Below are 21025 nucleotides of genomic sequence, written 5' to 3' on the forward strand. Positions count from 1 at the left end.
ACACGCCACGGCTTGGGATATCCGAATGACAGACAGAGATTGATATGGGTTCTTTGTCACGGCCACTTGGAATTGCAAAGTCTTTTTCCTCATTACTCTAGCATTGTCGTCCAGGGCCCTCCTGCCGCACACAACAACATCATCGGCGGATAACCTCCACCACGCACACTCACGGCACAGGCTCTCCTCCTCACGCATCCAAGCCGTTGAGCTCAATCAGCCTCTTCACCATCCGAATCACCTTGTCCTCGCCGACGTCGAGCCCCGGGTTCTCCACCTTCTTGGCGATCACGTCGTCCACCATGCCCCTCAGCCGGGCCACCAGCACGCCGATGCGCGCCCAGCCTCGCAGCCGGATCCATCCGTCTACCAGCAGCCCGCGCCCAAGCGTGTCCAGCTCGATGGCGCCTGAGAACATGAGCAGCGTGTATGCGTTGAAGGCTGGTCGTTGCATGTCAGCATCTCCCATCCCTGTCTGCATGTGCAGTGCTTGCGTATGTCGTCCGTCTGTAGAGTAGAGACAGGGCAACGGAATAAAAGGGGGAGGCGCCAAACTTACGCGTCAGGTCGCGGATGAAAATCTTGCTCGTCGAGATGATGCTAAAGTACGACATGTACGCCGCGCTCCCCGAGAAGCCCTGGCTTCCAAACAGCGTGCTGCTGGGGTGCACAAACACGCGTCCGTTCTCCTGGTTAAAGTACTTGATCAACCGCGCCTCCGGGTCCAGCTCCACCGCCCCCGACATGGAGTTCGCATACTTCTTGTCCGGGTACTGGATCCTCGCAATCTGCGGCGCAAAAGCCGACGCGATTAGGGCCCGTATCAGCAGCGGGTCACGCTGGCTCGCGCTCGAGGACGCGTCCGCCTTCCACGGCGTGGCGATGCCAATCTCCGAGAGCGCCGTGTAGAACTGCGACTTGGTGTTGGAAATGTCTGACAGCGTCTGGAACGAGAGAAAGTTCTCATCGCACCACGACCTGACCTGCCGTTGCGGGATTCGGTCTCGCATCAGCCCGTCCCACTGGTGGAAGGCCTCGAGATCCGTGATGAGGTCGCCATCTCCGCTGAAAAAGGTCATCCTTGCGCTTCTCGCCTCCTCTCTCCTCTCCTGCGGCGATAGAAACGGGCTCCTGGCGCTCAGAATGGCCGCAATCGTCACGCAGTCGTCCAGGCACCCAAAGATGGCGCCGAATACCATGAGCTTTCCGCACCGCAGGTCTGCCGGCAGCATGGCAAGCTGTTGGCCCATGGCCGTGAGCTCGTCGCCGTCCATGGCGCCCATGCGCTGCAACAGCTTGATGGCGCCCTCGATAGCCAGCGCCGCCGGCGGCGTGGGCGATCGGCCCAGGAACAAAGCCACGTCGCGCATGCCCATGGCGCGCACCGAGAGGCAGAGCTGCTCCAGCGGCACTCTTCGAATCTCCGGCTCCGGCCGCTCGGCCATCTGCTGCTCGAGGTTTTGCGTGTAGAGCTTGTAGCATCGGCCCTCCTGCACACGACCCGCGCGGCCACGTCTCTGCTTGCACGCCGCCCGCGAGGCCCACGTCTCCTCGAGCCTCCGCATGTTGTTTTGCGCGTCGAAGCTAGTCTCCTTGACCTTGCCGCTGTCAATCACAGCCACAATGTCGTCGATGGTGATGGACGTCTCCGCGACGTTGGTAGCGACCACGATCTTGCGTTTGCCCGGCGGTGGGCTAGCAAAGACCCTCTTCTGCTCTCGCGTCTCCAAGGACGCGTGAAGAGGCAGAACGTGTAGGGAGTTTATCGACCGCAGGTAGTTGCAAGCGTGGTTGATCTCGCCCACGCCCGGCAGGAAGATAAGGATGCCGCCCGTCTTCTTTTCATAGGAGAGCTCGTAGTCGATGGCCTTGACCGTCTCCGCCAGCAGGTTGTAGTTGATCCGGTGCCCGAGCTTCTGGATGATCTTGCCCATCGCCTCGTCCCCGATGAACCCCTTGTCGTTGGCTTCGGCGTTGAAGCCCGTCATCCGGATCACGTCGTCAAGGTAATACTCGTCGACGGGGAATGTTCTACCAGAAATCTCGACGGTGCCCACATTCAAGCCCTCTGAGGCGAAGTAGTACTTGAAAGTGGTCGCATCTAGGGTTGCCGACATGAGGATGAGCTTTAGCATGTCCTTCTTCGTCCTCATCACGTCGCGGATGAGATTCAGCAGAAAGTCCGTGTCTAAACTCCTTTCGTGTACCTCGTCGATGATGACGTGGCTCACGTCCGCCAACGCTGCCACAACATCGTCGACACGCCCGCCAGACGTCTGCAGACGCCGCAGCAACACACCGGTTGTGACAAATGTGATTCGCGTATCCCGTGACTGTCGTGACTCTCCACGGATGGCGTATCCGACTTCGTCTCCCACACGGGAGCACCGCTCTTCTGCCACTCTGTCCGCGAGGCCTAGCGCTGAGATTCTGCGCGGCTGCGTGACAATCATGTTGGCGCATTCGCCGAGACCTTGCCCGTACAGGTCGTCCAGGATAAATTGCACTGACTGCGTGGACTTTCCAGATCCCGTCTCTCCGCTGATAATGGTAACGTGGTTGTCGATGACGGTCTGAATAATGCGCTCTCGCATCTGCCAAGCTGGCAGCGTCTTCCGCTTCGCCAGCATGCCCTTCCAAGCGGAACTCTCTTGTCTCTTGAGCCACCTTTCCGTGCTCTGATTGTCTGTTCGCCACTGAATCTGTCTCGGGGGCCTTCGGGAACGTTGTTTTGATGCTGCTGACAGTATGGGGTGATTCTCGGAGGCGGCCGACGACACGGCAGAGATGTCCACAAGCTTGCCAGGATTGTCGATTATGGCGTTAATGTTCTGCTGTACCCAGTCCGTGACAAGATATATCTTCATCGGTTCGTCCTGCAAAGACTCCTCCATGTACGCCAGCGCCTTCTTCGTGACGCTCAGCTTGATGTATGACGGCAGCTTGGCTATGATGGCGATGATCAGATGCTTTGGGTAGCTAGATGCCTTCCGGACTTGGAGAAAGGCCTCCACCTCGCCCTGTTTCGGATCCTGCGCGTTTCGGACAGACTCCAGACGTATCTGAATGACCTGGTCGCCCTCGCGGCGGAAGTTCTCGCCATACATGGCCTCTAGGCTTTCAACTTCCTCTTTCCACTGCTCTTCAGGCGAGCCCAGGTCGAGAAAGTCATCCGCGTCGTCAGACGACTGCTCCGCCGAGGTTGCGGCGAGCAGGATGTTTTGCAACGCCTCGGCTGCCTTGCCCTCGTCGCCCCCGTTCTCGTCGACGAGCCGCGTGCAGAGCTCCAAGGAGTAGCCCGTCTCTGAGAGCGACTTGATGATGCCCTCCCGCCTCAGGTTGGTGGCTCCAACCGAGATGCCGGCCGAGTAGCTCTCTGGCAACGCCCACCGCGGCAGGTCGTCCTCGGGCACATGGATCAGCAGCCACTCCAGCGTCTCCTCCCGGTCCTTGCAGTACTCGACGGCTTCCGCGACGTGGCTGCGGCGGAATCCCAGCTTGGCCAGCTCCGCCACCACGGCATCCTTTCGGCTCTGCGGCATGCGCACGTCGTGCGGGTTCCATTTGATTCCCTGCCGCAGCAGAGCTTCGAGCTGCACTCTCGTCTTCCTGCCCATCTCGACCTTGGGCGCCGTGATCCATCCCTTCATCGGGTTGGGCCCTGCACCACCGTTGGCACCGCTCAGCAGCACGAGGCCCGCCGCGCCGTGCATCTCCTTCGCCTTGGCCTTGGCTGCCTCGGCCTCCTTTCTCTTCTTTTCGGCAGCAGCCTTGGCATCCTGTCGTTCCTGAAGTGCCTTGAAGGGATCGGCTTCGTACATCCACGCCTTGCCCTCCTTGACGTCCTGCGCTTTCAGTGCCTGGAACTCCTTCCAGAGCGACTTATAGTCGGGCGGCAGCACCGTGTGCTTGTTCTGCATGCTGCACACGCGGAACAGCGCATACGTGGCCGCCGCATGCTTGGCCTCCAGCGCCGTGTCCCTGAGCAGCAGATGCTTGTGGCTCGGTGGGATCTTGAAAGGGTCCAGCTTCGTCATCAGCTGTGTCTTGGGGTCCTTGGCGCTCAGTGTGACCCAGACCGAGAAGCCTTCGGGCGTCTTCCTCGTATCGTACTCGGGCTTCCCCCATTGCTGCTTCTGGCAGTACTCGCTCAGCAAGTTGACTGGGAGCTTCCCCGTCCATGACGAGCCTCCGATGATTTGCTTGACCGTCGGCTTCGGCGGCGGTGCTGCCGGCTCAGCAGGGGCGGCGGGCTCGATAGCCGTGGCCTTTTGGCCTTTTTTGCCCTTGGCCGCATCTTTGGCGGGGTTGGCCAGACCAGCGGCAGGCTGCTCAGCCTTGCCTTTTCCCTTCTTCACCATGACATTGACTTGTGCCGGACGTTGGGGTGCCACGGGCGAGCAATGCGGTCGCGGTGACGGAGGCTTCAGTGAGGGAGTGAAAATCCAGATGCTTTGTCGCACTGTATGTGGCGCTACCATTTGGCCCGGACATCACAGTGCATCATTTGCTGTCGCTGCTGAGGCGCACCTGCTCGGCTGAAGTCCGGTAGCGCTCACTAGTGAGCGTGAGCAGCAACTCCACCACCACCTGTTACCAAACAAAGGGCTGCCATAACTACCAACGCATGGTACTGGGAAAGTCTACAGCTATTAATGGGCTCTGACTCTATTATTAGAGGATAATGGCCACTTTCGACATTGGGAAAACCCAAGAGTCCTCTTCAGACGACACCGACATCATCATTTCGGGAGAACGTCTCGCACAAATCATCTTGCTCACGTCACGCGTGTCCTTAGACACCAAGTCTTCGTCAAAAAGTCTCATTCGCTACGTCGTTGTCCTATTGTGACCCGCGACCACTTGGTCGCCAGGTCGGTCACGACGCGCGTCGTGCATGCAAAGACCCGGGTGCACTGGCACCGGGTCCAGGACGGCTTGAGGCTTCAGTTGTCGACGCTAAGCTTTTCATTCCTTGCCAGTCGTCCACGATCCTCTCCAGCCCAGTCATGGCATGACATGAGTGAAGTCCTTGGCCACCTCGATGAGCCGCAGTTCCGTCGATGCACCTTCTCTCGTACCGGCGTATCAACCTTCATTTCTCATCTCGCGACTGCTAACCTCCGCTCAGGCTGGAGCTTTCAAGCTACCATAGGGCCTGCGTTCTTGCCAGGACACTCTCACCCTGCGCAACGTTCTTCATGCCAGATTCAAGACAGGGGGCTGCGTTGGTGATATAGGGGATGGTGATTGTCGCCACGCCACCTGCCACGAGGGGCCGACGGGCGGGCGAAGGGTGATATGACTGGGGTAGGGGTATTTGGTTTCGGGGATGTGTATTGTCGTATAGACGAGAACAAAAACCCGGCGCCACTGTGATGTTTGCGCACAGTGGCGTTGGTGGGGAGAAGCAGCACGCTTCTACATGTCCATCGAGTCGCCTCCGTTGGCGAAGTTGAAGCCGCCCGACTGGGCGGGCGCGTTGGTGCCGAAGCCGAAGGTGCCATTAGGGCCGGCCGGTTGGGCCATGCCCTCGTCGGCATTCTCGACATCGTCCGAGAAGTACTTCTCGATGATGTGGTAGGACTTGACGTAGATCTCCTCGTTGGCATTGTTCTGGCACTCGTGAATCTTCTCCATGCCACCGCACTCTTCAATAAAGAGGGCATAGCGGTTGATGGACTCAGCGCTCTCGCCCGCCGCCTGCTTGTCAAGGTCGCCGATCTTGAGAATGTTCTCCAAGCCGTCGAGGGCGACCTGGATAATCTTGTTGTCCGGGCAGGTCAGGAGGTCGCACAGGGGTTTGATGCAGCCCTGAGACACCAGGTACCGGATCTGCTCAGGCTTCTGCAGGCCACCGGAAGTAGCGTTACTGATAGCCCAGCAGGCCTCCTTGCGGGTCTTGAGGTCACCGTTCTGAAGAAGATGGATCAACGGCGGAACAATATTCGCGTCGATGACAGACTGGATCTGAGACGAGTTGCCGGCGGTGATGTTGGAGATGGTCCAGCATGCCTCCTTGCGAATGCCATCCTTAGTGGAGCTGAGAAGAGACAGGAGGCAAGGAAGCGCTCCGCAGTTGATGATGACTTGCGTCTGAACATCGTCACCCGTGACGATGTTGCCAACGGACCGAAGAGCGGGCGTCTGGACAGAGGTGGAGGCGTGCATCAGCAATTCCACCAGGCGGCGGGGGATGCCGGCTTCGATGACAGCCTGAATTTTGTCGTTGGAGCCGTCCGACAGATACGAAATGGCCCAGCATGCATCAATGAGGACCTCGTCGTCGAGGGAGTAGACGAGCTTGGAGAGGACTGGGAGGGCAGGGGAGATCTGGCAGAACAGCACAGTCAGCGACAGCAACTACACCTCATAAGCACGGTTTGCATACCATGTTCCAATCAGGCTGGGGCGTCTTTCCGCGGCAAAAGTTGCTTAAGGTCCACGTCGCGTTGCGGAGCATGCTAAGCTTACGGCTGTCTCCGAGGAGGTTCAGTAGAGGCTTCAGCGCGCCACAGCTAAGGACGTAGTCGCGGCAGTGGGGGCTGTCGCCGGCAATGTTGCCGAGAGCCCAGACGGCCTGTTCCCTAACATCGGGCTCAGGGCTGGCCAGAAGCTCAACAAAGATGGGGACAGCGCCAGCCTCGATGACCACCTGAGTCTGGGTGGCGGACCCGGAGGCGATGTTGGTCAGGGCCCAGGCGGCCTCGAACTGCACCAACGTATGGGGCGATCGCAGAAATTCGACGAAGCGGCTGACGACACCGGTCTTGATGACCTCCTCGATGGGAGGGTTGCGCTCCTTGGACAGGAGCTTGCGGAACTTGGTAGTGGCGGAGATCTGAGCGTCAATTTGCTCGGAGAAGACGCCCTGAACCATCTGAGGAAGGTCCTCATTAAGCTACAGAGAGCGGGTCAGCCATCGCGACAAAAAAAAAGCGAGAGAAAGAGTCGTGCGGATGGCAGCCCTAAGGTGAATTCAAGAAATTGTGAAGCAGGCTTCGGGGCCATAGGATGCTTGAGGCGGGTGTGGGGTCCTGCAGCACATGCTTCCCCCACATCATGGGCGACGCAGTGGATGTGTCTGACGAGGGGCCCAGTGCAGCGCTCAAACCCGGCGGCCCCGCCGCAACAAAACACATGGCCAAAACAATGAGAATCAAAGGGAAGGGCGCACAAACCTGGGACTCTGTGGGAGCCGACTCGTCATCACTGTCGGGTGCGGCGCCGAGCGAGGCACCGGGTCGGTTCTCGCCGGTTCCAATGCCTCGCCTCTTGGCCAGGTTCTCCTCGCGCTTCGCCTTGCGGATCTCAACCTGCTGCTCCTCGCGGCGGCGGCGAAGCTCTTCTGGCTTGAAGGTGTTCTTCGCCTTGAACTGCGTCCGGCGATGCTCCGGAATGTATCGCTCCGCCATGGTGATGAAGGCAGAGGGTGCTTGCGGTCGGGGGTGACAAGCGCTGGTGCCGACGGCGATTGCGGGGGTTTGTTGTTGACGGAAGGAATCGCTGCCCCCAGGTCCAGTAGTCACTAGGAATAGCGATACGCTGACCGAGCTTGTGCAAATCGTCGCTGAGGCGGGAGCTGCAGCTCGAAGGATAAAGCGGATGAGCAATCCGGCAGGGGAAGGGTGGCACTCTGTTGGTGATGGAGAAAAGTTGACTTTTGGAGGAGTGGGAAGGGGACTGCGGAAAGAAATGACCACAGGCCTGTTAGATTCGTTTGGTTGCCAGAGAGCCTGACTGAGCAGCCGCTGGCGCCTCCACTGGAGCATCCCGCCCTGGGGCGGTCATCTTCTTGGCCGCCTGAGGCAGAAAATTTGTGCACCGTACCTAGGACGAGGGGGGCGGGGGCGCGGCTAAACTCGGGGTACTCCGGTTTCCGCACCGCCTTGCGCGGGTGCCGTGTCTTGACCGTTAGTAGGCTACCTACCGCTAAGTTTTGCCCTTGACCCGTGCGCGCTTTCCGTCTGGGCCCCTGTCCGCGACACGGAGGATGCACTGACTGCCATTGAGGCCTTGCCACCCCTATGCTCACGTGCCACCGCGCCACCTCTCAGGCTGGTGCAGGCCTGACGCGGTAGGTCCAGGGCCGGCTTAACGCGTCTGGTGCCACGCTCGTGACATTCAATTCTATCGCACCGTCTCAATTCCTGTGCACCTCCTTTGTCAGGGTTGAGGCTCTTGCCCAGTACACTCCTCTGCATCGATTTCTCTATTTCTGTCGGGTGGACCTCTAGGTCCACGGTCGTCATGACCGATCATGCCCCAAGGCCTAGCAGAGAAACTGCCTCCAGGCTGCACCACTGTTCGAGACATCCTTGACGGCAAGGTCAGCAAAGGCAGTTATGTCGATGTCATTGGCATCGTGGCTGAATTTCGGGCACCGATTCAAACAAGGGGCAAAGGTACAGTCTTTGGTAGTTGTCAGCCTCCATCAGCGCAACTGCTAAACATGCCCCAGATTGGAAGTGCCAGATCCGGTTCTACGACCAGACAGTTGAAGACGAGTCCGATGTGTCACTGGAGCTGAACGTTTTCCGGCCTCAGGCTGAGATGCCAGAGGTTGGGTACGGAGATGTTATGGTCATCTCTCGGGCCAAGGTAGTCGCTCGTGTTGACCTTGCGTTCATCCCGTACACTGGTTAATCAAGGCGAGGCAGGTCCAAGCATTTCAATCTGCCAACGTTTCACTAATCACCAGTGTGCCGACACGCCTTCGCGTCTACGAGGCTGCGAAAATCCCCAAGCCTCCACGGGATCCAACGCCTGCCTTGAGACCATTTGCCAAGCCGGGCACAGCGCCATCGACTGGCGAAAGGGCGTTCGTCTCACTTTTGTACCATTTGATTAATAAGGAACGCTTGCCCGCCCCTTCGGAGTATGAGGTCATGAAAGTGCAATCTATCAACATCAAGGACAAGTATCATACACTCCAGGACGTCCGACAAGGCATGTACACGGAAACCATTGTGGAAGTCGTTCGCGAGCCCTATTGGCTAGGCGACAAATATACTCTCTGGGTTTCCGATTACACAGAGAACAGTGCTTTCTTCGAGCATTCGTTTGGGAGAGGGAAGTCACATCAAGGGCAAGTCGGCGATCCATTCGGTCTTTTGCCTCAAAACAAGGAGGAACACGATTGGGCTGGTCCATTTGGACAACGAAGCATGCAAGTGACTTGTTTCTTTCCACATGCGAACGTGATTCGCGACCATCCGGTTTCCAAGGGGTCATGGATTAGGATGCGCAATTTACACATCAAGTTTGGCCACAACAATGCCAACCTCGAGGGCTTTCTTCACGAAGACAAACGATACCCAGAAAGGATAAACCTCTCTCCGGTGGACTTGAACGATCGCGAGAACCTCAGCCAAGAGCTCAAAGACACCATCCGTCGCAGGAAGGAATACGAGAAGGCGTACAAGAGCGAGCGCAAAGAGCTCAACGAAACGATTGAGAAGAAGCGCAAGCAGCTTGGTGAAGCAGCCGCGGCTGGTGCGAAACGTAGGGCCGAAATTGGTCTCGAATCTGCGCCCTCGACGAAACGTAACCGCAAGGAAAGGCGTGCACACCTTCAAAAGTCGGCTGCGGCAGATCTTCAACCTGGCGCAACACGGGCCAAGGAGTCAGTGCCCGACGGCCAGGCGGCAGATACAAGCGACCCGCCACCCAATGTGCCAGATTTGAATCCTCAAAGTACGTTCGTCTGTCTCTTCTTTAATCCGCAATACTAACAAAGCAGTTCAATGCGAGAACCACCAGCGACGAACGAGTATAGTTGCGGAGATGCTCGCGCCACAGTATAGTGAGTTTGACATTGACGGCGAAAGTGTCGTTCTCATGGTCCCGTTCTCAAACCGCAATTACCGCACCAACGTCAGAGTGGTCGATTTTAGGCCCTCGGATCTGCGTGACTTTTGCTATCCCAAGAAGGCGGATTCTCCCTATGACTGCCTATCGGACGATTCTGGTGATGAGGACGGGGACTCCGACACTGGTGCGGACAGTGGTAATGAGAACACGATGGAGAACTTCACGGCCGTGAATCGCTGGGAGTGGAAGTTTTCGCTAGAGTTGGAAGACGCCGCTGTGCATCCTGGGAAGCAGAAAGAGCGGTTCTGGGTCACAGTGGACAACCTGGCCGCCCAGTGCCTCGTCAATCTGGATGCGTCCAACCTCCGACACGACCGCAAGAATCTTGAAGCCCTTCGGCAGCAGCTGTTCATCCTCTGGGGTGATTTGGAAGAGCACAAGAGTCGGGATGCAGAAAAGGCCGCGGCTGGACACGAAAAGCCCCCGGACGACAGCGACGATGAGACCTCCTCCGGACTGGCGGCCAAGGTGTCGAACCGTCCGTTCCAGTGCTGCGTCCGAGAGTATGGAATCAAGGTGCCAGAGTCTGATCCCGCAAAGGCTAATGCCGGTGAGTCGAAGCGGTGGGAGCGAATGTACAAGCTGTTTGGCACCAAGATATCTGGGTCGTGACGCACCTCATACGCCCTCGCATGTCTCCAGTCATTTTTACTTGCTAGCTAGCGATAGATGACGATGACGCCTTATATACCCCCAACTTGAGCTTTATTTGGGCCTTCAACTCTATCCGGGGTGCTCAAATGGACAAGGTCGGTCGCACGAAGCTCGGAATGACTTGATTGATCAATAAGATGTACAGTGCAAAAGCAAACGCCAGGCCAGCATAGAGGGGCCGCCCCAAGGCCCCTCCATCCATCTCATTCCTCGACATCCATGTAGTCAAATAATCTTTTTTCATACACTGAGCCAGGGCAAACGAGAGAAACAACAAACGGGGGGGGGGGGTTCATTGGACACAAGCCTAAACCGCAAGACCAGGAATCAAAGCGCGCGCGGAAGACAAGAAGGAAAGGGAATACATCAGTAGCGGACCGCTCCTCTTCTTCGTCATCGTCCTTTTCAAGCCAGCCCAGCCCAGCCCAGCCTAGCGTAGATGGGTTACCACCGGTCATTGATGACGGCAACCGAATCAAAATCACTTCGGACGATCAAAAACCGTGAACACTTTCAACAATACAAAAGGACCGCAAACTCAGTCCCCAAGGACATCGTCGTCATCCATGTCATTAGCGGGCCGTGCCGTCAAGTCCTCGTCGTCGTCGTCATCCTCGATGGGGTCGTCGTCGAGGAGCTCGCGCCTCCGCAGGTCCTCGTGCGTCCCTTCTTCAGGCTCCGCGTCCTCAAAGATGTTGTCAATGTCGTCGTCGTCGTCATCGTCGACAATCTCGTCGCTGATGGGGCGCTGCGGCGGGTGCTGCGTCGATGTGAGCTTGGCGGCGGGCTTCTTGGTGCGGCGGGCCATCCTCTCCTCGTCGAGGTAGGCCACCACCTCCTTGAAGTTGTTGCCCAGCTTGAACTGGTTGCGGAGGATGCGGCGGCGCAGCTTGCTGGCCTGGGAGCCGCGGTCGTCGATGAGCTTGGCCGTGAGGGCGAGGACGTACTTGGCGGCGAGCTCGCAGAGGGCCTTCTCGGCCCGCAGCTCGGCGGCGTGGCGCTCCTCCTTGGTCAGGCTCTCGTCCTCGTCCTCGTCTTCCTCCTCCTCGTCCGTCATCGGGTCCTCGTCTTCAGCCGGCTCGTTGAGCGTCTTGTCCTTCTTGGCCTTCTTGGCGTACTGCTTCTCGGCGCCGTCAAAGATGGAGATGAGCTCCGGCACCAGACCGGGCTCGATCTCGGCGACCAGGAAGCCGAGTTTTCGCCCAACCTCGGGGCGGGCGGCCGAACCCTTAACGAGGCGTCGGATGACGGCAAAGGTGAGGTGGAGGTCGCACAGGCTCCCGGTGGCGAAGAGGCGCAGCTGATCGATGGCGGCGCGAGACGAGAATGTCTCAATCAGGTGCCTCCTGTATGACTGGTACAGCATCGACAGGGTATCAAGGTCGGCGTCGGCGATGGTCGTGCCGGCCGTCAGAATCTCAGACAGGCTCCGCGTCTTCCACATGAAATAGAACTGGCAGGCCCTGATGGCATAGGTGACGACCTCGTCCTCAAGATCGTCAATCTCATCTTCTTGCGGTTCGTACTTTCCGCGGTGCACAATGTTGGACAGCAGCTCAATGGCTGGGGCACTTGAATCCGCAGATTTTGACCCGGCCTCGAGGGCATCGACACAGTCGGATATGCTAGCCAGCTTGCTAATCTTGAGCAAAACAGTCGCCAGCTCACGAAGCGGCGCCGCTCCCAGGTTGCCGCGCACAGAGAGCTCGCAGGTTTTGTCAAAGTTGCGCAGAACATTGATGACGTTCTCCCACAGCACGGACAATTTGCTGTCCGTCACCTCTTCGAGCTCCTCATACTGTCGGGCGTGCAGCAGAGCAGACGCTGCCTCGGACAGGACCCGCTTGTCGTCGTGCCTGTTGAACTGCGTGCTGATTTCATCGAGGAGCTTCTCGTACTTGGACGCGTCTTGCCGCAGCTGCTGAAAGACGTCAAGGTTGAGGAAGTGCTCCAGTCGGAGGACGATGGCCGCCGTTTCAGCGTCGGCGCCAAACTTGTTGAGGAGCTTAGGAATGGTGCTTGTCAGCTCAAGCGCGACTTCTTCCTGGGCCTCGGCTGCTTCAGAGCGGTGGCCCTTGCGCCTGTTCCTGTCATGCTCGCCGGTCTGCACCAGGCTCAGCTTTATGGCCGAGCTGAGCACGTCCAGGAGAATCGATTCTTCTGCAGGCGTCGGAGCGACGGCCTTCTTAAACGTCGCCTCCGCCGACGTAGCTTTGGACTTGGATCTGGACTTGGACTTGGTACTTGTCGAGTGATCGTAGAGCAGGTAGCCCGCCAAAATCTCCCAAGATTTGACCTCTGTAAGCTTCTCGTAAAGGACCTGAGCGGCAAGTGATATCCGGGTGTCAGGAACGGTCGACTCGAGGAGGTCAGCTGCATCAAGCTCCGCCTGAGCGCCATTTTGCTGAGATTCCTCGATTTGTGCGTCGTAGATCGCCAGCGTCTCGGCAAGGCACTTGATGTTAACCCATTCCTTGCGCGGCGACTCGTAGTCGTCCTCGTCTGCATCGTTGAGCTCGTTTAAAGCCTCCTCTCCGCCAATCTCGGCCAGCTTTCCGTCATGAACGTCCTTGATGCAGGCTACGAAGAAGCCAACGACAGCCTTGCGGATCCGCAGCTCGGTATCGAAGATGAGCTTGCCAATAGCGTCAATTTCCTTGGGCTCCAAGAGGGCGGCCGCGCGGAGGGTGTCGATGACGGAGATGGCCGACACTCTGACCGAGACCTCCGAGTCGAGGGTGGCTATCTCGATCAGTCTCGGGCGGAATCTGTCAATGAAGTGGCCCAGTTTCTTGGCGTCCCGCCTGAAGACCCGGAGAAGCTGTCTCAGAACCTCCTGGCGAGTCGCCCCGTTGGTGTCTGACAGCATCCATCCCAGATAGCGGAGGTAACCCGGCTCCATGAAGACCGTCGGCAGGTCCCAGATCCACGAGCCCAGGCCTTCGACACACTCGGCGCGAATCTTGGGATCCACGTCTCGGTACCGATGGACAAAGACTGTGTCGAAGAAGGACTGGATCGCTTCACTGCAAGACTTGCGGTAGCCATTGGCCTGGTCCAGGTTGCGCTGAATCTCGGCAGCCTTGGTCTTGTTCTTGCCCTTCTTCGCAGCCAAGACGGCCTGTCCACTGTTTGCTATTCTGCGGTCGAGCATACCTCCGACCTCGACAAGGCCAGACTGCACGGCGAGGGCGATGGTGGTAGCTGTGTGGCGGAAAGGGCGCAGCGACGACGATGACATGCTGGCGAGCCATGCATGTAGGTTGTCCATCAGCTCGGGATCTTTGTAGAGAACCTCGGTCTCGTGAAGTAGGACGACAAGCGACTGGAAGAAGCCGACGAGCAGGTCTCTGAAGGATCTCGTGCTCTTGGCCCTAGAGATCAACGGGTACTCTGTGATTTGTTGCTGAGACACGTCAGCCAGATACACCTACATTCGGCGGCGACCTCAACATACCTCCTGATAGGTACTCTGGAGGTCGACCAGTCTGTTGGGGATGTTGTCCGGGTCGCGAATATCATCTGGTGTGACCTCGAGATCGCAGCCGGAGCATTGCAGGACGCAGTTGATGAGGTCGCTCATAGCGACCGCGTCATCAGCTCTGTATTTCTCCAACCACTGCTGGGCAACGGTACTCGACGAGTCGCCGGAGCCGAAAATCTCGGCTGCAGGATTGGATCAGCAGTGATTCAATTGTCAGGCGCAGCAGGGAGAGATTCCGCGGAGGGCAGGGTCGCTGGCAGGTGGGGGGCAGACTGACCAAAGATGCCGGTCCCCTTCTCCCCGGCGTCGATGCGGACGGCCTTCTTGGGTCTGCTAGGGATACGTGCGAGGTGTCCTGTCTCCGCAGGGGTCGTGCCGTTGATCTTTGGCTTCTTGGAAGATGGTTTCTTGGGACGGCTGGCCTTGTTGCGCGACCGCGGCGCGGGGTGGTCGCCGTCGCTGGCGGCGGCGGCGTCGTCGTCGCTCATCTCATCGTCGTCTTCGACATTTTCTTCATCGTCGACATCATCTCCATCCTGGTCGCCGCGCTTGCGCTTCGACGCGGCGGATGCGGCGGGCTCGGGCGCGAACTTGGCGGGCGCCCGCACGACGCGTCCGGATCTGCGACGCGACGTCGAGTCGGCTTCGGGCGATGCGCTGGCGCTGTTGTCCATGGCGTGCGTGTGCGAGTGCGTGTGCGTGTATCGCGGGAGCAGACGGCGTGGTTCACGCGGGCGGCATCTGCGAATGCGCTCAGGTCGTGCGGCGCGTCGTCGTCGGGGCGGCGGGCGTGCAGGAGGTTGAGTCGCGATGAATCGTATTGATTCGGATTGGGACGTTTCTGGGGCACGAGGAGACCACCAGACGTTGCCGCACAAGCCCAGGCGCGCGTTATTCCAGGTCGGCTTTAGTGGAGGCGGGCGGCGTTTGGAGGGCCGTCGCTGGCTGGCCGGGGGCTGTAAACACGCCTGGGGGCGCTGTAATGGCGGCCGCCCAGGGGACCACACCGCAGCATCGTAGGTGTGGCTTCCGCGGGGGCTTGCCCACCAACGAGTGGGCAGCCCCAAACAGGAGGGGGGGCCCTTCGTGGGCGGCGGATGGCTGCGCTCTGTCGGCGAAAATTCGGGACGTGCGGCCAATGGCCATCCATCAGCCCAGGGAATTGTGGCGCCACGTCCGCCCCCCGATTCCCCCTGGCTGACTGGCGTCTGGGCCCGTCAGTCTGCCGCCCACATCAACGCCCACTACAAATGACCATTCGGCCAAAGCACACGACCGCGGCGGCTAAGATGACCGTCCGCAGACATGGATAGATGCATGTTACACGACAGACGGCTGGGTCCACCACCATCCGCTCCCCTCATCCAGACGAAAGGCGGCCGCAGGTGACGGGGCGGTCGAACTGCGCGGGGTCGAGCAGCTCTTGCTCATCAAGCATGCTCTGACAAGGCCACTCGCAAAGGACTCCATCGTAGTCCTTAGGTCAGACTCCAGAGATAGTCAACCCGACATCGCACGCCATGGTCCAGGTATGGAGTCACCCGTTCCCGAAGACGTCGGCGGCCCCCGGGGACGGCAAGATTGTCGCGAAACTGCTGCCCGGCGGAGGCAACGGACTGGAGGCCATAGCCTACCAGTACCCGCTGAAGCTCATCTCCCCGACGTCTGCCACCGGCGGCCAGAAGAGTGTGGTCGTCTTTCTCTTATCATACGGCGGCGGCCTTGTCGGCGGCGACTCTGTCAACCTACGCATTGAGATTCGCCGCGGGGCGCAACTCAGTCTCGTCACCCAGGGCCACACCAAGATCTTCAAGTCGCCCTCGCCAGACGTTGTCACCAGCCAGGCCATGACAGTCACCATGGAGCAGGACTCGGCGCTCTGTCTGCTTCCTGATCCCGTCCAACCATTCGAGGAGAGCGTGTACACCCAGACGCAAATCTTCAAGCTGGCCAGCCGATGCTCACTATGTCTCCTGGATTGGGTCACGGCAGGCCGCACGGCTCGTGGCGAGAACTGGAGCTTCGTCAACTGGAGGGGTCGCAACGAGGTATGGCTGACTGGGACCGATCGATCCCGGGACCGCTTGCTCGTTCGGGACTCGGTGATTCTTTCGCGACAAGGCAGCACAGCGGTCGGCCTTCCATTGAGAGACACCATGCACAAGATGTTCGTGTTCGGGACTCTAATACTCCGGGGAACCATGCTCCAGCCAGTGGGCAAGTTCTTCCTGGCTGAGTTCGACGCCCTGCCCCGCCTAGGCGCTCGTGACTTTCGAACCAAGGAGGCGCGAGAAGAGGAGAGCAAGAACATGTCCAACTTTGAACTGTGGCGCTCTGAGCGGATCGAGCGAGAGAAAGCCCAAGGAGTTTTGTGGTCTGCGGCGCACGTCAGGGGCTGTGTCATTGTCAAATTCGGGGCGCCAGATGTCGAGGCGGGTAAGGAGTGGCTTGGGGGTATGCTAATGAAGGAAGGTACGGTGGAAGCGCGGTTTGGCGAGGAGGCGCTCATGTGTGTGAGGTAGTGGATGTGATCTTGGCGAAGTAATTTCAGCGTTGATAGTATACCCAAATTTGCAATACTGGGCATGGTGACATCAATGTCCCAAACCCGGAGACGTGAGGCGTATCGCGACATCGGCCAACTTCGCAACAGCAACAGCAGTAGTCTGGGAAGTCAGTGTCATAAAACCACAACAGGTGTGTTTACTGCTAAACAACAAGAACCAGAAGTTTCTTTAGCATGCATCAGTCGAGGCACTGCACACTAGCTGACTGGTCTATCGAAGCGTCTCTGTCCACAGCACATACAAGCATGGGCTTGACCTGTCGTGGGCGGCTGGCGGTGGGCCGCTAAAAACGGCAGAATTTCGTCCCCCACCAACGCGCCCCTCCACCGCCCAATTTTTTGGAGCTTCGCTTCCCTCTACAAACAAAAGCGAATGCGTCACGACAAGATCCCATTGCGATACCCGGCGAAATTCGATGATTTCCCATTCATTATAGCCTGACAGAAAACATGGTTCGCGGACGGGCAACGGCAAGGGGGGGCCGCAGAGGCGCCGCCGCCGCCGGAGTCACCAGATCTTCCACCACCGACACAACAGACACAGCTTCAGCCTCAGCGGGCGAGGCGACACCGGCAGGCTCGGACGCCGGCGCCGGCCCAAGCACAGTGCGTCGCGGCACAACCCGGGCGACACGAGCCGCCTCAACAGGAAGATTCAAGCCGAAGGCGGTGCGAAGAGATGAGGCCGAGCGAGACTCCCTAGCACGACAGGAGGAGCAAAAGGCGACGGAGAGAGCAGCAGCAGAGCGACGAGCGCAAGGGCGCTCAAGATTCCGCAGCAAACGGAGTCGCGGAGATGCAATGGGCAGCAGAGGCGGTCGTGGGATTACCACGGCGAGCGGGCCGTTTGGAGGAGGCATTGGAGGCTGTAAGTCGACGGCCCTCGTGATGGTTGGGCTGGACGCTGACATTGCAAACAGCATCGGGACGAGCCGGTGGCTGGTTCGGAGGAGGCGGCGCGGGGAGCGGACCTGGCGGCGGCTTCCACGGTGCCGGAGGCAGGTCGGGCAAATCCGAGGGCAAAGGCTTCGCCGAGGCTGATGGATCACGAATGCGCGAGGCGAGAATCAACGCCGACAAACTACACGTCATGGCTCCGGAGGAGGAGCTCGACAGCGAAGACGAGGCCATGATGGCGGCGCTCAGCGGTCGGGCGCCAAGCGCCATGCCCATGGGCATTTACAGAAGGGAACACAAGGAGACGGGGATCGTCGTCGCCACCACAGCAGAGCTCGAGGCGGCCGAAAACGCAACGGGGGAGGAAGAGAGCCTCTGGGTCGACGGCGACGGCTCCCTGCCGCTGGAACAGCAGCCAGAGGAGGAGGGCGTCTGGGATCCCAGGCTGGAGGAGAAGGTCGCCATCAAGAAGGAGCCCGACACCGAGGACCCCATGGACATTGACCCTACGCTAACATCTCCGAAACAAGAGAGGGAGCCTATACCGGTCGCAAAACCCAAGAAGGAGATACCCCAAGATCCCGAGGAAAAGATTATCCAAGCCGACATGCATCTGCTCGCCAGCGAGCTGGGGGCCATCACCGTGACCGAAGAGGATGGGGCAACCAAGTCGGAAGGCCCGTCGAACAAGGACGGCCGCATGTACTTGTTCCAGTTCCCGCCGTTAATACCGCCGCTCAAGCAAGTGGCGGCGCCGCGACCAAAGGTCAAGCAGGAAGATACAGCGTTCGACATGGCGGGCGCGCCGGCGGCGTCCGTGGACCTCACCCAAGACGACAGCCGGCGTGCCACTGCCGGTGGGGACGACGACGACGAAGATGAAGACGACGACGAGACGGGCGGGTTCAGGTCACAGTTGCTGTCACAAGGCGGCATGATAGGCAGGCTCAACGTGCGCAAGTCGGGCAAGGTGGAGCTCGACTGGGGCGGGACGACGCTGGAGCTGAGCCCGGCGGCGGGCATGAACTTTGTGACGACGGCCGTCATCATGGAGGAGAACGACGAGAAGCCGCAGCACGGGGTCATCGGCGGCGACAGCATCGGCATGGGCAAGATCATGGGACGCTTCGTCCTGTCGCCGATGTGGAACGACGAGGAGGAGTGGAACGTCGCGGCCGAGGATCTGGCCGTCCCTGAGTCATAGCACTGGCGATGCCGCTACCACCTCGAAACATTATGCAGGTACGCGGTGCGAATGAATATACAGGGCTACGTGCCGTAACGCGAGCAAAGGCGCCGCCGGCACATGGCCGTCGTCTCATCTGCTGGAGGCCCCTCGCTAGTTGGAGTGGTGGTCTCAGGTGTGCCGTCCAGGTCCTTTGCTTCGTTGTTTGTTTGGGCTCTCCCTGCCGTGTGATGGTGGGAACGGTGTCCTGTGAGAGCCTTTCATCATCCCGGCTGTCGGGACCCAAGGCCGTCGACGTACTCGCGTCCGAAGCCCACCATCCGTCCCCCCCCCCCCCCCCCAAAAGGCGGGAGGGCCAACCGGGTTGTTTCAGGTACAGTGGTGTACCAGTATATTTTGCTCTCAACTCCCAAAAAAAAAAGGGCTCACATCACTCGCGAAGAAAAGAAAAACGAGGCCCACGGATTGATTTGCTTTCCTCGTGGACCTGTGTAGCTTATTCCAAGTCTTTACTTGCTGCGCCCGTGGCAAGTTTATTACTCACGAAGCACCACCACCATGGATGAGAAGGAGAGGTTGGTGTAAGTGCGTGTCGTGTGCCATCTGGCATCTGGGAGAAGAAGAACCCTGCTTTTGCATATCCATCGTCACGGGATCCTTGATTTCGGCGGCTGTTGCTTTGCGCGCAGCAGCATCAGCAGCAAATCAGCGGCCCTGACGATACACAAATACATAATATTACCATACAGACGGACAGGTAGGTAGGTTAGTAGGGCCTAGTAGAACCAGGAACAAGGTCAGGTCAGCGTGCGTTATTAGCCCAACAAGACGGCGGACCTTGCAGCAGCACGTCCATGGCATACTTCGTACATGTAGTAAATACATTCACACGGTACTCATGTCCCCCAGGCCGCTGCGCCGCGGAGTTGCTGCCGCTTCCATCATTAGATAGAGTCCAGCAAAAGAGGTTCGCCGGCGCATTCTAACGTGGTCCCCCTTGCATATCCTCGCTCGCTCGCTCGGTCGACCCAGCGCGCTGAGATTCATGTATGCCATGCCATGCCATGCCATGCCGTGCCGTGCCACAAACGTACCTACCACGGACTGTACCTTGCTCTGTTGGCGTGCCTTCAAGTAACTACCTGCCTGCCTGCTTGCCCTCTTACCCGGGCCACCCATCCCTTGCCGCTGACGAGCTTCCCACTAGGGCTGAGTCGAGACAGGGGGGAGGTAGACACGAAATATGTAGCTTTGTATGTACGGTATAGTGGTTGACAAAGAAGAAGGAGGGGTAAGGTAAACCTCGACGGCCTTTGTGGAATCACCAGAACAAAGGATGGCCTCCTCCTCTTACATCTTCCGCTTCCCCTCTCCTCCCCTCCCCTTCCATTCCATTCTTCTCTCACTACGCATTCTCACCCGCTCACTCACGCGTAAAGAGTTTACATATTCGCTGGTCTGCCCTCCCCCCCTTCCAACAAAGGATTAGTTACACCACTTCATACCAGATTTACAAACGGAGGGGAGGCCAGAACTATAGGACGCGTGTCCCGTCCTCCCCCTCCTCCTCCTCCTCCTCCAGAACACAAAGCCGGCTGCGCGCGCGCGAGCGGTCCCGGCACCCGCCACCCGTCGGGATAAACAGTAGTATCTCACCCACCCCCCATCCCCCAGGCAGGTTGACATGACATGCAAGGGCACCAACGTCCACCAGGTCAGCAATGGGGCGCCGCCTCCGCCCGCCGCCACAGATGACGGTCTCCTCAACCGAACCTTGCTGTTGTTGCTGCCGCCGCCACCGCTTCTGGCTCGCGCGAACCCCCTCTCACGGCATTACCTTTTCCTGTACGTATACATACATACATACATGCACACAGACACACACACACACACGTGTGTGGTGGTGAGATTTATTATTCGCCGGTAGGTAGTTGAATTGAGAGAGAGAGAAATAGGTTCGTTGTTGGAGCCCCGTGCGTTCGTGTGCCCGCACGCGCTGCCGCCTCGCAACACACAGACGTACCTACACGTACATTCATTCGTATTACTTCGTACGTCGCTCATCATCGTTCTTCAATCACCCGGATGGATGGATTCCATGCACGCATGCATGCACGCACGAGCGACGTGGGTGGGCTGCCCCCCCCCTTGCATGTGCATCCATCTCTGCCGCCCGCTGTGGGCAGGCAGGCATGGCAGGCATGGCATGCATGAAATGGCACCCCTGCGCTTTCCAGAAGCAGCGCCACCACTTACATGTCCCCCTCCTTGCCCCATCAGTCATCCATCCCTCCATCCACCCATCCCCTCCGCCCGCTCGGAACCTTCCAATCCCCCTCCCCCCCTCCCTCCCCCAAAATTCCTT

The 21025-nt window shown here is 58.9% G+C and overlaps 6 protein-coding genes across 6 annotated transcripts; 3 read left to right on the top strand and 3 right to left on the bottom strand.

Annotated features, from left to right (window-relative positions):
* Positions 1-74: 74 nt before the first annotated feature.
* Positions 75-4457, bottom strand: ucp12 (RNA helicase). The gene is made up of 2 exons (XM_047986553.1): positions 560-4457; positions 75-441 (listed from the first exon to the last, which is right to left on the bottom strand). Exons 1-2 carry the CDS (start codon positions 4359-4361, stop codon positions 191-193), a joined length of 4053 nt encoding a protein of 1350 aa, XP_047842535.1. The 5' UTR covers positions 4362-4457; the 3' UTR covers positions 75-190.
* Positions 4458-4659: 202 nt separating this feature from the next.
* On the bottom strand, positions 4660-7661 carry cut15 (Importin subunit alpha-1). The gene is made up of 3 exons (XM_047986554.1): positions 7182-7661; positions 6392-6901; positions 4660-6333 (listed from the first exon to the last, which is right to left on the bottom strand). The coding sequence occupies exons 1-3, from the start codon at positions 7413-7415 to the stop codon at positions 5422-5424; spliced, it is 1656 nt and encodes a 551-aa protein (XP_047842536.1). The 5' UTR covers positions 7416-7661; the 3' UTR covers positions 4660-5421.
* Positions 7662-8073: 412 nt separating this feature from the next.
* Positions 8074-10605, top strand: JDV02_005273 (uncharacterized protein). The gene is made up of 4 exons (XM_047986555.1): positions 8074-8405; positions 8462-8601; positions 8661-9696; positions 9743-10605. Exons 1-4 carry the CDS (start codon positions 8261-8263, stop codon positions 10483-10485), a joined length of 2064 nt encoding a protein of 687 aa, XP_047842537.1. The 5' UTR covers positions 8074-8260; the 3' UTR covers positions 10486-10605.
* A 231-nt stretch (positions 10606-10836) lies between these two features.
* On the bottom strand, positions 10837-14856 carry IRR1 (cohesin complex subunit). Its single transcript, XM_047986556.1, has 3 exons — positions 14289-14856; positions 13985-14193; positions 10837-13933 (listed from the first exon to the last, which is right to left on the bottom strand). The coding sequence occupies exons 1-3, from the start codon at positions 14683-14685 to the stop codon at positions 11066-11068; spliced, it is 3474 nt and encodes a 1157-aa protein (XP_047842538.1). The 5' UTR covers positions 14686-14856; the 3' UTR covers positions 10837-11065.
* Positions 14857-15243: 387 nt separating this feature from the next.
* Positions 15244-16633, top strand: JDV02_005275 (uncharacterized protein). The gene has a single exon (XM_047986557.1). It carries the CDS (start codon positions 15532-15534, stop codon positions 16531-16533), a length of 1002 nt encoding a protein of 333 aa, XP_047842539.1. The 5' UTR covers positions 15244-15531; the 3' UTR covers positions 16534-16633.
* A 299-nt stretch (positions 16634-16932) lies between these two features.
* Positions 16933-18991, top strand: JDV02_005276 (uncharacterized protein). The gene is made up of 2 exons (XM_047986558.1): positions 16933-17445; positions 17498-18991. The coding sequence occupies exons 1-2, from the start codon at positions 17028-17030 to the stop codon at positions 18676-18678; spliced, it is 1599 nt and encodes a 532-aa protein (XP_047842540.1). The 5' UTR covers positions 16933-17027; the 3' UTR covers positions 18679-18991.
* The last annotated feature ends 2034 nt before the right edge of the window (positions 18992-21025 follow it).

This window comes from Purpureocillium takamizusanense, chromosome 4 (genome assembly GCF_022605165.1).
Source record: "Purpureocillium takamizusanense chromosome 4, complete sequence".
NCBI classification, from domain to species: Eukaryota; Fungi; Ascomycota; class Sordariomycetes; order Hypocreales; family Ophiocordycipitaceae; genus Purpureocillium; species Purpureocillium takamizusanense.